Here is a 14,400-nt window from a genome sequence, read left to right on the forward strand (position 1 = left end):
ATATGCTCCTCATTTTCTTTCACTTTCACCCGGGCCCGGTGCCAGCACCTTTTCCTGTAAATCAGTTGCTGCTGGGGAAATTCTCCACGCACATGTAGGTGTTGCTCCGCCTTGCTGTCAGGTTGTGAAAGGACCCGGACACTTATCTGCACAGGTATCTCAGCAGCTCTCATGTGTACTGAATGAAGTGCATATGTGTGTGTATTTGAGCTTGTGTGTGTGTGTGTGAGTGCGTGAATGTGTGTATGTATGTGAGTGTGTGTGTGTGTGAGCATTTTCTTCCCCCTTTGGCTGTCACACACACACCTGATCAACATCACCTGTGTCTCTCCATCAGACCGTGCTGGGAAATTGGGCAGAACTCTTTTCCAGTCTGTAAGCAGCGTAGCGTGGCAGCATGTGGGACAGCACCCGGACCGTCTGCTCCCGAGCCTCAGCCTGTATCTGTGTCAGGGCCTCGGCCTCTCTCCCCTCCAGTCAGGCTGTCTAAGATGAAGTGTGTTGTGCACTTTGAAAGCTTGCCGCTTGCTTTGATCCTTGCATTGGGCTGAGTCTGTGCTCTCACTCTGCCGCTCCTTGTTACTCCTGCAATCAGGTTTTGCATTTATCCATCAAAGCAGAAGACAAGCTTTCACCCAAACCCACCAATTAGGGAGGTTTTTGTCTTTTGTTCAGCTCAAAAAGTAATACCATACTGAAAGCTCAGGTTAGACTTCATGGTTGTGCTGTTTTAGTTGTTTGCGGACTGACCTCCCTGGTAAGGTGAGAGTGAAGTCGGGTAGACAAATGAACAATCGGATTGTGTGATTACTGCACATGCACAGTATGGCGAAGTATAGCACAGTACAACAGGTTACAAAACACCAGCACAGCACAACAAAACACAGCACAACACAACACAACACAACACAACACAACACATCTTAACACAGCACAGCACAACACAACAAATATATTTAGTTGTTTTTTTACTTCATTTCATTGGCTTTGTAACTGTACTCTGTGTAAATCAAAATTCGCTCTGATTAAACCCAAAAAAAATGGGCATTCACAGTGTTTGGCCAGGGGTTTGGCCAACCTGAACTGTTTGTTTTCACAGCTCCCCCCATGCATTGGGTGCTATCAGGCAGAGCGTGGTCACAGTTTGACTAATTGCCACATCCTGCATTCCTGTAGTATCTGGTTAATTGTTTTAGCCTTACCTCCACTGTCGCAGAGATAACCTCAGGAGGTTTGGGATATCCAAGTATGTGCAAATGTTTATGAATGTCACATATTCATTTTTGGTCTTGAGTTGATCATTTTGATGTAGGCAGCAGTCTGACCATTGTTTCATTGCAATCCGAAGAACCTGCCATAGCTGTATAATGTGGCTAGCCCATTGGAACCTCTGGCTGGGCATTCCCAGGGCCAGGGTTGGTGCGGGGGAGAATATTAGTTTAGGGCATCAAGGTTGACTGGTGTCAAAAGCATAGAAAGTCATGAGGTGCAAAACCAAACTCTTTAGAGTGTTTGGGCAATTATCTTTATCTCTCTATATCTCTATCTCCCTCTCTCTTTCTTCTTCTCTTCTGTCTTTGAGTGAGGGAATCCTCCTTTCCCCTACTCTTTCACTCTATCATTGTCTTTTTCTCTCTCCTTCAGCATTTCTCTCACTCCTTTATCTTAGGTTTGGTTATTCATCTCAGGTTATGTTATTTTCTATCTCATGCTTTCAGGTGTATTTGATCATTTTAGTATATTTGGTCGAATTGGCATCCAGCCTGTGTATTCGCCTGCTATTATTTACAGTTATTCTTATTTATTTGGGTTTTACCTTACATTCACTGTACTGTACTTGTAACATTTAAGCTTACCATTCATTGAATTAATAAACTGTTAATTCATGAATCATGCATACACCTCCTTGTGTGCCATACCATTACATTAAATAATATCTAACATCATATACATTACAAAATACTCTTTAAACCTTACAGCCTGGTGTTCTCCATCATTGGTATTATTTTGGCTGCCCTTACACTCTGTAACATGCACCAAATGTAACCCATTGTACTCTATGGATTTGTTCATATACCTACACAAGTCTAGGTCATACCAGTGTACATGTGCTCAGTTTTCTAGTAGTATTACCTAGAAGGTAGCTAGCTATCCTAGCACTGCAATACTGCGTTTAAACTCCAGGATTATAGTCTGGAACCTCACAATCGAGAGGATTACTGATGAGTGCTTTGTGCCAAGTATGGCTGTGAGTGAATCTTAGTTAAACATTAGCATGACTCTCTCCCATGACCACCACAAAGCAGGACCAATCACATGGCGTATCCCTGCTGATCCCTGATATGTGTTACACTGAGCTGGAGATTAAGTGAATACATTTTAGCATTAGGTGAGCCTGTCTTAAATGATGACCCACTTTCAAATTATTCATGTTTACTTCTGGAGATAATTTAGACCAAAGGTGGGTAGCAAAAGGGTATATAGACATATGGACACTTATAACACTCATAATAAAGGCTTTTTTAAACGAACACATCATGTAGGGCAGAGAAAAGGGGAAGGTGAAATAGACCTGAACAACGCCTGTCTGATCCGGAAGGTGTCCGGTTTTACCCATACTAAACCATAAATGGACTGTCAGCTGAGGCAAGTGCTTTTGTTATCATTGGCTTGAAAGATGACATTCTTCTGATTTCTTAGTATCAGGACTACTCCTATGCTATCTATTCATATCTCTATGCACTTCTCTTCCTGAGCAAAGTGCATGAAACCACCCTACAAGATGCTTTTCTAAAATAAGTTTTTTCTAAAACTAAAATAACCTACTCCAGCTATTCAGGTATGCTCTGCTGGGAAATCTTAGATCTCAGATAATCAGATAGACTGGCAGGGCAAACCGAAGTTTTAGAGATGGGCTCAATGAAGCACTGAGCTCTTCATTCCTGGCTTTTATCTAACCACAAATCAGGTCATGAAAAAAAGTGAAACTTCTCTTCTCTTGGAACTGGCCTGCTGTGGCTTGCATTCGAATCGGTAATTAACAAGACGGATCTCTCTAAAAGGGCCAATTAAGGTGACGTTTTGTCAACGGCTCATTGGCAGATCTCTCACGCTTCCCCCTGATGAATGGCTATGTCTCAACCACAGGTAAATATGTGGCAGGTTAACACAGGACACAGGGCCTACAGGAGGAAACGGTTTCCTTGGTCACCGGCCAGCCAATCCTGATACTTCGGGTGTTCCTTGTAAAGGCCGATCATTGTGTTTTTTAATCTGATGCCTGACTATTGTTAAGTTATTGGCACATGGGTGGGTTCAACCAGGCAAGAGAAAAACAAACCGTGACACTGTGTTGGTTTTGGTTGTTTTTCTGTTGTGTTCAGATTAAATTGCATTTTAATAACATCAAAGTTGACCGAGTGGATGACAGTGAAGAATAAAAGAAAATAATTGCTGTCATCTGTGTTTGGCTCGAGGCCAGGAGGTGGAAAGCCCCATATGGAGTGCAGTTCCAGAAGTGGGAGTGTCACTTACCAGAAGAGCTCTTGCCACATGCCAGCAGCGTTTTGCCTACTTCTACTGTACCTGCATGTGCAGAAGCACGCTGGGGGGACAAAGCCCAAAACAGTGCAGAAGATAAGGGTTGAGTCTGGGGTCAGTATGGCCCTGGTCTTGCCTGTCAGCTACTCTCTCAGGTGGGAGTGAGTGGGGCTGGCTGTTCTCAGTCTACACACCCCAAGAGTAAAGGAGGACTGGAGTTTTACCGAAAGCTGTTCTGCAGGCAGTGTCACTTAACCCACTAAAAAAAGAACGTTTGGCTTCCTCTTCACATACCCATGTTAGTTATTAAGAGAGAGAATGCGTAGAAAAGTTAATATTTGCTTGTTCTTGCAGACGGCTACACTGTGTTCAAGGCATGGATGTTTACCCCCGTTCAATAGGCTGTCAAAACTTTAAGAATAAAAAAACTCTGCTCCCACGGTTAGCAAAAAGACACTGGGCTGGATCTGGGACGAGTCCTTTCCTTAAAGTCTTTCATGCAGATCCGGGACGAAGGTAATTTGTATCCAGTCAATTTCTCACTAGAACGTTGATTATGTGCAGACTCAGAGCACTGCAACACAGTGGTGTGAAACTGTAATATTTTAAACTAGCCATCATAGCAGTGACATAGAGGAGTCCTTGAGAATGTTCCCACGCAACCAGAGGACCTGTAAACTCACAGACCCATTGAACTACTGTTCTGGAACATTCTAAAAGCCCCACCAATGGGCACACATGCACGGCCAAGAGATAACAGCGTCGCCTTGAGCCTTTGGAAATCCCAACTGATAAGCCACCTGCAGCACGTGAATTGAGAGGGTGGAGAAAAGTGCACAAAGAGCGCCCTCTACTGGCCGAAACACTGCTACTGAGTGTGTCATGGGTCCCATGCTTGCACTGTGTGTGTGTGTGTGTGTGTGTGTGTGTTTCAAAAGCACACAAGTCTTCAAGGTTGTACAAAATATTTAATCGGATATTCCACATCATTAGTAGGATTAGTTTCACATTCCATTAAAATTCATTTAGACACATTTTTTGATCAGGAGATGACAGTTCCCCTCTAACCTCGCCCCTCTAAAACCAAAGAAGCCAAATCAATCACCCCAAACTGAAGAACACAACACAAACACAAAGGCAGCCTCCAGCGTTTCACACCACTAAACATCTCACTCCGTGCACACCAAACACACAGCTATTGCATCATGGTCAAACCGTCCAGTTTCCCCTTGCATGGGGCAGTTACTAGCAGCAGCCAAGAACGAACGTTACCCTCCTGCAAGAGGAGTTGTAAGAAGCTACACTTAAAAACCACGGAAAAATAAATAACAGTCAGAAGAGGCATACTGAGACGTCATTCAGCACGTCACACAAGGCATGACACGTGTTTAAGCTAGTGACCTCTGAACCTTCAGGGTGACGGTAATACTGGCCAAACCACAGACGCTTAAGACAAGCTTTGTGTTTCATTCATCAAATAAAAAACACTAAATATCTCAGGGAGTGACTGTCCTGGGATCAGCCATCAGATGATTATTGCTGTGAAGGATGACACCATCAGGATAATTGTAAGAGACATCAGGCTGTCAGATAACCTTAACCATGCACATTTATGAGCTATTCCCCATACCCTTAACCCACACAACCATAGATAGGCTTTACATGTTGTGCTGAGATTCCATTCATTCATTGTTCATCCATGAATTTATTCATTCATCCATCCATCCATCCATCCACCCATTGGCTTTTCACTTATCTATCCATCAATTCACTCTTTGATTTTTCTTTCATTCATCCACTGCCTTCATTCATAAATCCATCCACCCATCCATTCATTCATTCACACACACAAACACACACACACGCTCACACGCACAACCTCCGCTAGCATAAAAATGGTAGTGCCGAGAAGATACATCCTCGTACCAATCTCTTTGAAAAACAATAAGAAATGATGAGTTACCTTCTGCTTTAAGAGGAGGACTCAATGTTTTTAGATAATTTTTGTGTTTCAGTATAAAGAGTCTTTAAAAAAGGACAAACGTTGTGTTTAGTAACAGCAGAATCGGTTCATTGGTGGTCTCCTTCAAAATGAAACATGGCAATAGTCGTGCAGGTGGGGTGAGAGACAGACAGACAGAGCGAGAGCTCTGCTATCCACACTGCAGACTTGATCGTGTTCCAGTCCTGTCCTCTTTAGTTGGTCCTGAATGGCAGTTGAAGTTTGAATTTGTGAGCGTTCCCATGGTTACCTCCAGAGTCTCAGAGTTTGGAGTTTTCCCAGGCAGAGGCCCAGGGCAGCAGTGGTGGCGGTGGTGCATTGTGTGTATTGTTACCTGGAGGCTTCAGACAGGAGTCTCTTGAACCAGCCCCTTACAGCCACATCCACTCTCAGGACCAGCGCCACACCGAGCAGCAGAAACACACTGCTCACCATGAACTCACTGGCCGCAAACATCAACCTACAACCACACACACACACACACACACACACACACACACAGATCAGAGGATCTCAATTCGCCACTACGGAATACATTTGTTGACTTTAAATCCACAAGGTAGATAAGACAGTTGGATAGATAAGACAGAAGACTTTAAAGACTAGAGAGTGAAGATTCTGTCATGATTCTACTTCACACAGGGCTAGGTGGACTAGCATCACTCCGTAGAGAATGTTCTGGCCACTTAAAAAGTATATATTACAGACCCAAAACACTGCTACTGGTTTCAACCTCACTTCTGAGTGCTTTAGCGTGACAGACTGCTTATGGGAAAGGTGTTGACAGTGTGTGAGGGGCGAAAGTGTGCGAGAACACTGGTCTGTCTAGGAATGGCTCTGGCTCACTTACTTGGGTGCAAACACCTGCCACACCATCAGATGTCTCCGGAGTATCGCAGCAGCACACACTGAAGCAAAGACCTGCACATAACAACAGAGAGCTCTCAGACTGTGAGTGTGTGTGTGTGACAAGCCACAGGTGCAGAGACCTGCAACAACAGACATCTCAGACAGTAAGTGTATGTGTGCATATGTGAGTGTGTGTGTGTGAGAGTGAGTGTAAGTGTATGTGTGTGTGTGTAAATGTGTGTGTGGGTGAAAGCACACCTGGGCTCCATTGACAAAGAGGTAGCGTGCTGCTAGCTGGAGGAGGGCAGCACTAAACTGCTGAGGATTCTCTCTCAATCGCATCTCCATGATACCTTCCTCAGACTCCTCCCCTACGCTCCTCCCGTTTTTGATACAGCGCACCTCACACACCAGCGGCCAGAAGAGCAGCAACGGACACGCCACTGCAGAAACAAACACACCATTTAAAACACACACACACACACACAAACACACACACAACATTACACGCACACCCACACAGAACTTCAGGAACAGACACATTACTGCAATAAACACACCATCACACACACACACACACACACAGTGTCCCTTACTGTGTGATAACTTACCAGCGAAGAGGATGTGTGAGGAGAAGGTGTTGAGTGTGACAAGAGTGGCGGGCAGCAAGGTGCCGGTGTGACCCTCGGGGAACCCCACAAAGGCTGCGCCCCACTGCAGAGACGGGAAGGTGGGCAGGTGCCCCGTGCCATGGAAGAACTGCGACGCCGCCAGGGACCACATCACCACCGGAGCCCAGGGCACGCTGAAGCCTGCTAGGAGAGGGGGGAGGAGTAAGCCTTAATTCATTCATATTTGAATTACCTCATGGGAAATGAGATGCTAGATGGGAAAGACACCTGAAGAACTGGCTCAGACGGAAGTCTAAAGCATACGCAGAATTGGGTAAAACTAGCCTCTGTTTGTGTTTGTGTGTGTGTGTGTGTGTGTGTTTGTGTGTGTGTGTGTGTGTGTGTGTGTGTGTGTGTATATGACTGATTGAGTGTACTCACAGGAGTAGTCCCCCTGCTGGCCGGAGAGAGTACTGCAGGCAGCATGGATGTGCAGCAGGGCTGCAGCCTCCAACAGCAACAGCAGGAAGGCAGGGGCCATGGTCTCAGAGTGGAGCAGCAGCAGCCCCACCCCCAGCAGGCCGCACAGCAGCACCAGCGGTGCCGAGTAGACTGTACCCAGGCCGTATGCCTCCACGGCGGGCCGGCCGTCCTCGTCGGGCCCCTCCTCAGGACCGTCCTCCAGCGAGCGGCGGATGCGCTGGTAGAGCTGCGGGATGAGGTGGTGCAGCTCCGCCTGGGGGCTGATGCCCGTGCTGGCACGGTAGCTCGGGGGGGGAAGGGAGGCGGCACGGGGGCCCCCCGACGCCCGGTGCTTCAGAAATACGGTGAGCGGGTCCAGCCACAGCAGCACCACCCCTAGGCCGAGGGCTGCGAATGCGGCACGGGGAAACATGGACTGCGCCAGGCGCATGAGCTCAGCCAGGCCGCGGAAGCCGTCCTCAGGGGTTGCGCTCACTGCCCAGTGCAGCCCCGTCAGGACGGCCACCGTGGGCAACAGCCAGCGCGCCGCCAGCACAGCCACTCCCGGCGAGTTCAGGTTGCCGTAGTGACGCAGCCATCGGTAGAGCAGGTACGTCCAGCCGGCCAACGCCACCAGGGAGAGCAGGTAGTGCAGGTTGCGCAGACGGCCGTCCTGGACGCGCGCCAGTGGGGATAGGAACGCCGACGGCTGGCACCACGCCCCCTGCTCCTCACGGCAAGCGTGCATTGACAGTGACAGGTACAGCGAGCCAATCAGCACACCCAGGCTCAGACACAGCACCACCCCCTCACGCCGTACCGCCCATGCCGGGAGGGGCAGCGTGGGGAGGGCTCCCGGGGGCTTCTGGGAGTCGGGGGGCGCCGGGGGCAGGAGGAAACCGTCCCAGTTGAGGCGCAGGGGCACGTAGAGCCCCAACGAGAAGAGCAGGAAGGTGACCACGCGGCCCTCTGCGATCACGTAGCTGTCAGAGAGCAGCGAGGCGCAGCGCAGCAGCAGCACCACCAGGGCGGCGCTGAGGAGCCGCGGGGGAGCTGGCCGGCCCTTCTGGGAGGAGGAGGACCTCGGGGACCGTCTGCGGTTCCTCCACAGGAAGAGGATCTCAGAGGAAACCGCAGCAGCCGCCAGGCACCAGGGCGCTTCCACGTGGCCATGAGTCGCCAGCTGCGCTACTGCAACACACACCCCCACACACACCCCTGCCACCAGGGGTGCCCTCACGGCCCCTTCCACCAGAACGGCCGAGGACAGCTCCGACAGCACGTAGCACAGGAGACAAGCGGCACCTAGCAGCGCCACTCCGGCGGCCATCTTGAGCGGGTGGAAGCGGGCCCAAGAGGCTCGGCAGGTGTCCCGGACGGAGCTCAGATAGGCCTGCATGGAGTTCAGCAGCTCGGGGGACGCTTGCTCCCCCTGCTGGACAGCGCCGAGATACGCAGCCGACAGGCGGGCGAAAGCAGCCTGCAGCTCAGACAGGCGATCAGCCGGGATGTCTTTGGCCATGCTGGAGTACGTCTCCAGGAAGCGGTTCACCTTCAGGGAAATGGAACAAACAGACAAACAGCTGATGACAAACTCACCACCACACACAACAAGCAACGGTGTCCGTAATATGGAGTTTACTGGTTCATTTGTTTAGCAGAAGAGTGTATGAGAAGAGACATTAACTGGGTAAGCTGAGTACACTGGGCTCACCTGCTTCACGTTGATCCACAGGGCCTCTGCTTGATCAGGGCCTCTTCCTAGCCCCTCTGCCTGGCCTGGAGAGGGGAACAGGGGCAGCAGAACCTGCCCAACACTACTGTATGGGATGGGAATGCCCAGGAGGAGAGCCAGCGTGGGAACCAGGTCTGTCTGAGGCACTACAGAAGGCTCAACCTGTGGGCACACAGACACCACCAGATACTTAGTGACAGAGTTACCGCCATCAGACAGTTACACAGACACTAAGTGAGAGTTACCACCATCAGACAGTTACACAGATACTTTATGAGAGTTACCACCATCAGACAGTAACACAGACACTAAGTGAGAGTTACCGCCATCAGACAGTTACACAGACACTTAGTGAGAGTTACCGCCATCAGACAGATACTTACTGACAGAGTTACATCCATCAGACACTTAGTGACAGAGTTACCGCCATCAGACAGTTACACAGATACTTAATGAGAGTTACCACCATCAGACAGTTATAGACACTTACTGACTGAGTTACAGCCATCACACAGTAACACAGACACTTAGTGACACAGTTACAACCATTACAGAGCTACAATGCCATCACAATTATATAGTTAGAACCGTTACACAGTTATAAAATTACAATTGTTAGCCAGTTACAAAAAACTTTTACTTTTACTATATTGTAGAGTCCTTATTCGTCTCTCTCACACACACACACACACACACACACACACACACACACACACACACACACACACACACACACACACACACACACACACACACACACACACACACACACACACACACACACACACACACACACACACACACACACACACACACACACACACACACACACACACACGCCTCTCACCTGAGATCCAGGGGCAGGGAAAAGAGGGGAGTGGCTGTAGAGGAAGAGGGCTGCCTCTGTCTCCTTGGGGCTCTCGCCTCCATGGTCACCCGTGTCCGTCATCCCATGGTCACCCATCACCACCAGCAGGGTATCATTCTGCAGCTGTTCAACCACTGACCTGCACACACGCATGCAGAGACACACAAACACACCCACAGAGAGAGCGAGAGAGAGAGAGAGAGAGAATAAGCAGCCGGACAACCACAGACATGAGATTGTCTGTGAAACTGAGGCTGTGACCCCAGGCTGACCTTGGACAGTCCCACATGTCCGCGGCGCTCACCTGATGACGCTGTTTATCTGAGTGAGTTTGTCGGCCATGGCAGGGTGGTCTGGGCCGTACCGATGCCCACAGTGGTCCACGCCCAGGAAGTGACCTATCAGCACGTCCCAGTCATCCCCTTTCACTGTAGAGTGTGTGTGAGAGAGATAAAGAGAAACAGAGAAAGAAAGAGAGAGAGAGAGAAAAAACAATCCTCATCCCCTTTACTGTGGAGGGAGACTGTCTCACTGGTACTATCACAGGTAGCCTCAATGCTTAGTTCAACCACAGATGGAGGATCCCGGTCATATTCTCAGGAGAGAGTAAGAGAGAAAGCTACGGAGAGATACATGAATACATAATTCTGCCACTGAAAGTGGATTGCTCTCATGTCTGTAACAAGAAGATTAATAAATACAGATCACCGATGCTTGACAGTTACATTTAGAGCTGGTAAACTCACTGAGAATCACAGGGAGGCATTGGAGTGCATAACTCAACCACAAAAGGAAGGTTTCTCCTACAGCCTCAGTGACACCGATAGCTGGTGATAACTCACTGGTAGGGTAGAGGTGTTGAAGGATCCCGTTATCCACAGTGTGCAGGTCCTTTACATTGAAGGAGGGGAAGGGCAAAGAACGGTGGAACTTCTTTGGAAAGAGGTTCTCCCATGTATCATCCCCCATGAAGACAACACGCTTGCCTAGCATCAGACAACAAAGGAAACAGATATGAATCAGAGTAGAGCATGAGAACAAAACCTACTACAACTAGTGATGGTGATGCCTAGCCTTTACAGTGGGTTATCAAGATTATCTCTCAGTTTATTCAACAGATGATATCTCATTCACATGCAAAACAACCACAAACAAAACAACGTTTGGTGGATGTGTCATCTGCAAACAGCTGGCTAAAACACAACTAAATCATCAAATAAGTGTCTTTCTTTCTCTCTCTCTCGTCGCACTAAAAACTCTGAACCCTGTCTGCTGTATTCCCATGCTGACGGCATCTCTACTGGTGGTAGAAATTCCACTGGCATCACATTTGACAGGTAATGTCTCAAATCATACACAGTGTAAACAATCTTAAGGAAATAGCTCATATGCCTGGAATACACTACAGCAAGCAAACCATCCAACATAGAGAACTATGTAGAGCCTTTCTCTTGCCCAAACCTGTGAGACAGGCCTCCATCTGCTGTCATTAACTCATGCCATCTCTCTGTGTACAATCCACAGTATTCAAACAGCCCAACAGGTTTGGCATCCCTTCCCCTCTCCCAGCATCCTATCCTCCTGGTATCTCATGCCACATTTTGCGGGTGTGTGTACAGCCTTCCACTGGCATCACATATTACAGGTAATTTCTCAACCATAACCATGTCCACACTTTTCAGGGAATGCGTCATCTACCTAAAGCGCACCACAAGAGCGCCAGCCAACATGCAGCTTTCTTTTTCACAGCACCTGAGAGGCCTGCTCTGCTAAGACTTGCTGCCACTCACCTGCCTGGCCCAGCTGGTGGATGATATTGTCTTCCAGGATGGCGCTGGAGGCGAAGTTGTTGCCTACATCGATGAAGGTGGGGAGTGACCCAGTGGTGAAGCCCTTGATGCGCTGCATGGTGGTGGTGGGGGGGTCTGCCTGGAACGTGAAGAGCCTGGTATGGGTCGGCCGGGACGACATGAGCTCCTCCAGCACAGGCAGCTTGTTCTCGAAGGGACGGGGGGCCAAGTTCGAGGGGTTGTACCGCGCAAAATCCGCCCTCAGGGCGTCGATGATGAGTACCACTGCCTTACGGTAGCGAGGCTGACCCCGGCAGAAGTCCGCCTGCGACCCGGCGGGCTGCAGCAGGACGTCCTCACAGGTGCTTGTCCGGTTCACCTCCAGTCGGACCAGCAGGAACCCCCCCACGAAGAGGAAGATTCCCACATAGAACAGGGCACAGACCCACAACAAGAGGGCCAACACTGGCAGTCTCTTCATTCTGATTGGGAGGGTGAAAAGAGAACTCAAAGACCGTTCCAAAACACCTGCTGCTATCCCGTCTACGCTAACAGCCCCAAACCACTTTAAATATTGCCTTGAAATACTCTGATCTTGTGTTGCAAGCTCAACTGAAATGTGTTACTGAAAACACAGAGCTAGCAAGCTTGTAAATCAATGTCATCTCAATGAAATAACAAGCAATCACCCTATAGAAAGTAAAGAAAAAGATGCACCACTCTGCAAATATGACATGCATAGCACTTCAGGTCCTTTCTACAAACGTTTCGGTATGTTTCTATAAAGTCAAGGCATATGTGGTATTAGCTAACTGATATTTTATTGACCTAGCTACTGGTCATTCAATTAACTTAGTTGGTTCCTAAAAACAGGGGGGAAGAGCCACAGAGGTCTCACTGCTAAAACACAAACTCCCTCATTTTCAGCAACAACGCAAAAACCTGTCGGAGGATATCATTATAAAGAAAACGAGAAAGGATTCTGAAAAGAAGTAACGTTAGCTAGACGATGATCGATTTTAGTTAGCTGGGTGTCTTCACATTTCCGTCCTCGTTGCAACTGACCTTGCTGTTGCACGCTTCGTCCTCTCTCATTTGCGACCAGGCGTTAGTGTGTATGTACACACGACATCCACACCAGGCGGAGACAGGTGCCTCAGGTGAGCGGTATCTCACTACCCTCCAAATGCACCCTCATGTGGGCAACGGGCTCATTCAGCATTCAGACACCTTACAACGGAAACACATATCGGTCAAATCCACAAACCTAGCAACATTACAGAATCATTTCCGGGTTACTAGTTTGACATACATATCAAAATAAAGGTTCAAATGAGTCTTATGGAGAAACTGGCAAAGCATTGAGTGATTTGTCAACGAGCAGTTTTCAAGTAACACATAGCCTAGTTTACTTCCCTATTGTTGGTATTGACTGTAAAATGTTGAAATTGAAAAAGATATATACACAAGGCTGTGTAGGCTTTTCTTAGAATGAGAGCCACATTTTGGGGAACTCATTAATTTTACTTTTGTAATTGTTGGTTTTCCACATAGCCTATAGAGATATAGCCACACACACACACAGGCCTTCGTGCGTGTCGCCTTCTTCGTTGCTATTCGTGTGTCTATTTAGGCTACTGCTTTGTTGTAGCGCTCGGTTGTCAGGAGCACCACTGGTTCATTCAATCAATACAGAAGGCCAACAAACATTGTCTGGGAACAAAAAGAAGCAGAAGTGTGTTTACACCGCCGACTAGATAGTTTGTTGACTTTGCCAATGAAGATAGTGCGGAGATATGAACGTATCCACCTGTCCAAGATGCGACATGTCTTTCAAGTCTTTGCTTTTGCTTGAAAAACATAAGGAAAAGTTTTGTATTGGAGGTGTCACGCCTGTGAGAGAGTCTGAAACACCGAAATATGTGGTAAGACATGAATGAAACTCATTTAGTCCGAATATTTCATTTTCCAAATAGAATACGCAGAATAGCCACTTGGCTATTTGTTTAAAATAAATAAATGAATGAATAATTATGTATTATTATTGTTATATATTAATATTACATGATTATCAGGCAGAAAGGTTGAATGGGCGCATGAGGCGTGTTTTGGAGCACAGAAAGCGTCTAGAAGCAGAAACAGATCACCTGAGGAAAACACAAGCTCTCAATGAGTTTAAACCCAAGAGTGAACCAGTAAGGATTTGCACTTTCTGAAATATTTAGTTACTTTCGCTTTGAGTTAAAGTGCTGTCTAATGTGGGTCTCTATCTATTGAAAGGCAGGCTCTAAGGCTAAATCTCTGAAAATGGATGGGATCAACCCTCATTGCAGCCGTCATGACAAGCAATTAGCTTACCTGTCCAACGCCACCAAACAGCTGGAGAAACAAAACAGAGGTGGGCTGTCCAATCCAGATCAGGGCAAAATCTGTTTTAGAGTTAGTTACTGTCGCAGGTCTCAGATATCTAAACAAAAGTGAGAGATTTTGTTGTAACTGTGTCTGTCTCGTATATAGAGATGGATTTTAAGCTGCATGAGATG

General features: G+C 47.8%; 1 protein-coding gene across 2 annotated transcripts; it reads right to left on the reverse strand.

Annotated features, from left to right (window-relative positions):
- Positions 1–4,607: 4,607 nt before the first annotated feature.
- Positions 4,608–13,058, reverse strand: pigo (phosphatidylinositol glycan anchor biosynthesis, class O). 2 transcript variants are annotated; one of them, XM_080847206.1, is made up of 11 exons: positions 12,923–13,058; positions 11,858–12,339; positions 10,910–11,053; positions 10,372–10,495; positions 10,047–10,206; positions 9,179–9,361; positions 7,444–9,016; positions 7,003–7,203; positions 6,650–6,834; positions 6,393–6,463; positions 4,608–6,002 (listed from the first exon to the last, which is right to left on the reverse strand). In XM_080847206.1, exons 2-11 carry the CDS (start codon positions 12,336–12,338, stop codon positions 5,873–5,875), a joined length of 3,252 nt encoding a protein of 1,083 aa, XP_080703332.1. In that variant the 5' UTR covers position 12,339; positions 12,923–13,058; the 3' UTR covers positions 4,608–5,872. The 2 variants fall into 2 exon arrangements, with proteins under 2 accessions (XP_080703332.1, XP_080703331.1); XM_080847205.1 differs by having other exon boundaries at positions 7,003–7,206.
- Between the last annotated feature and the right edge of the window lie 1,342 nt (positions 13,059–14,400).

Source organism: Sprattus sprattus, assembly GCF_963457725.1.
Source record: "Sprattus sprattus genome assembly, chromosome: 11".
In the NCBI taxonomy this organism is placed as follows: Eukaryota; Metazoa; Chordata; class Actinopteri; order Clupeiformes; family Clupeidae; genus Sprattus; species Sprattus sprattus.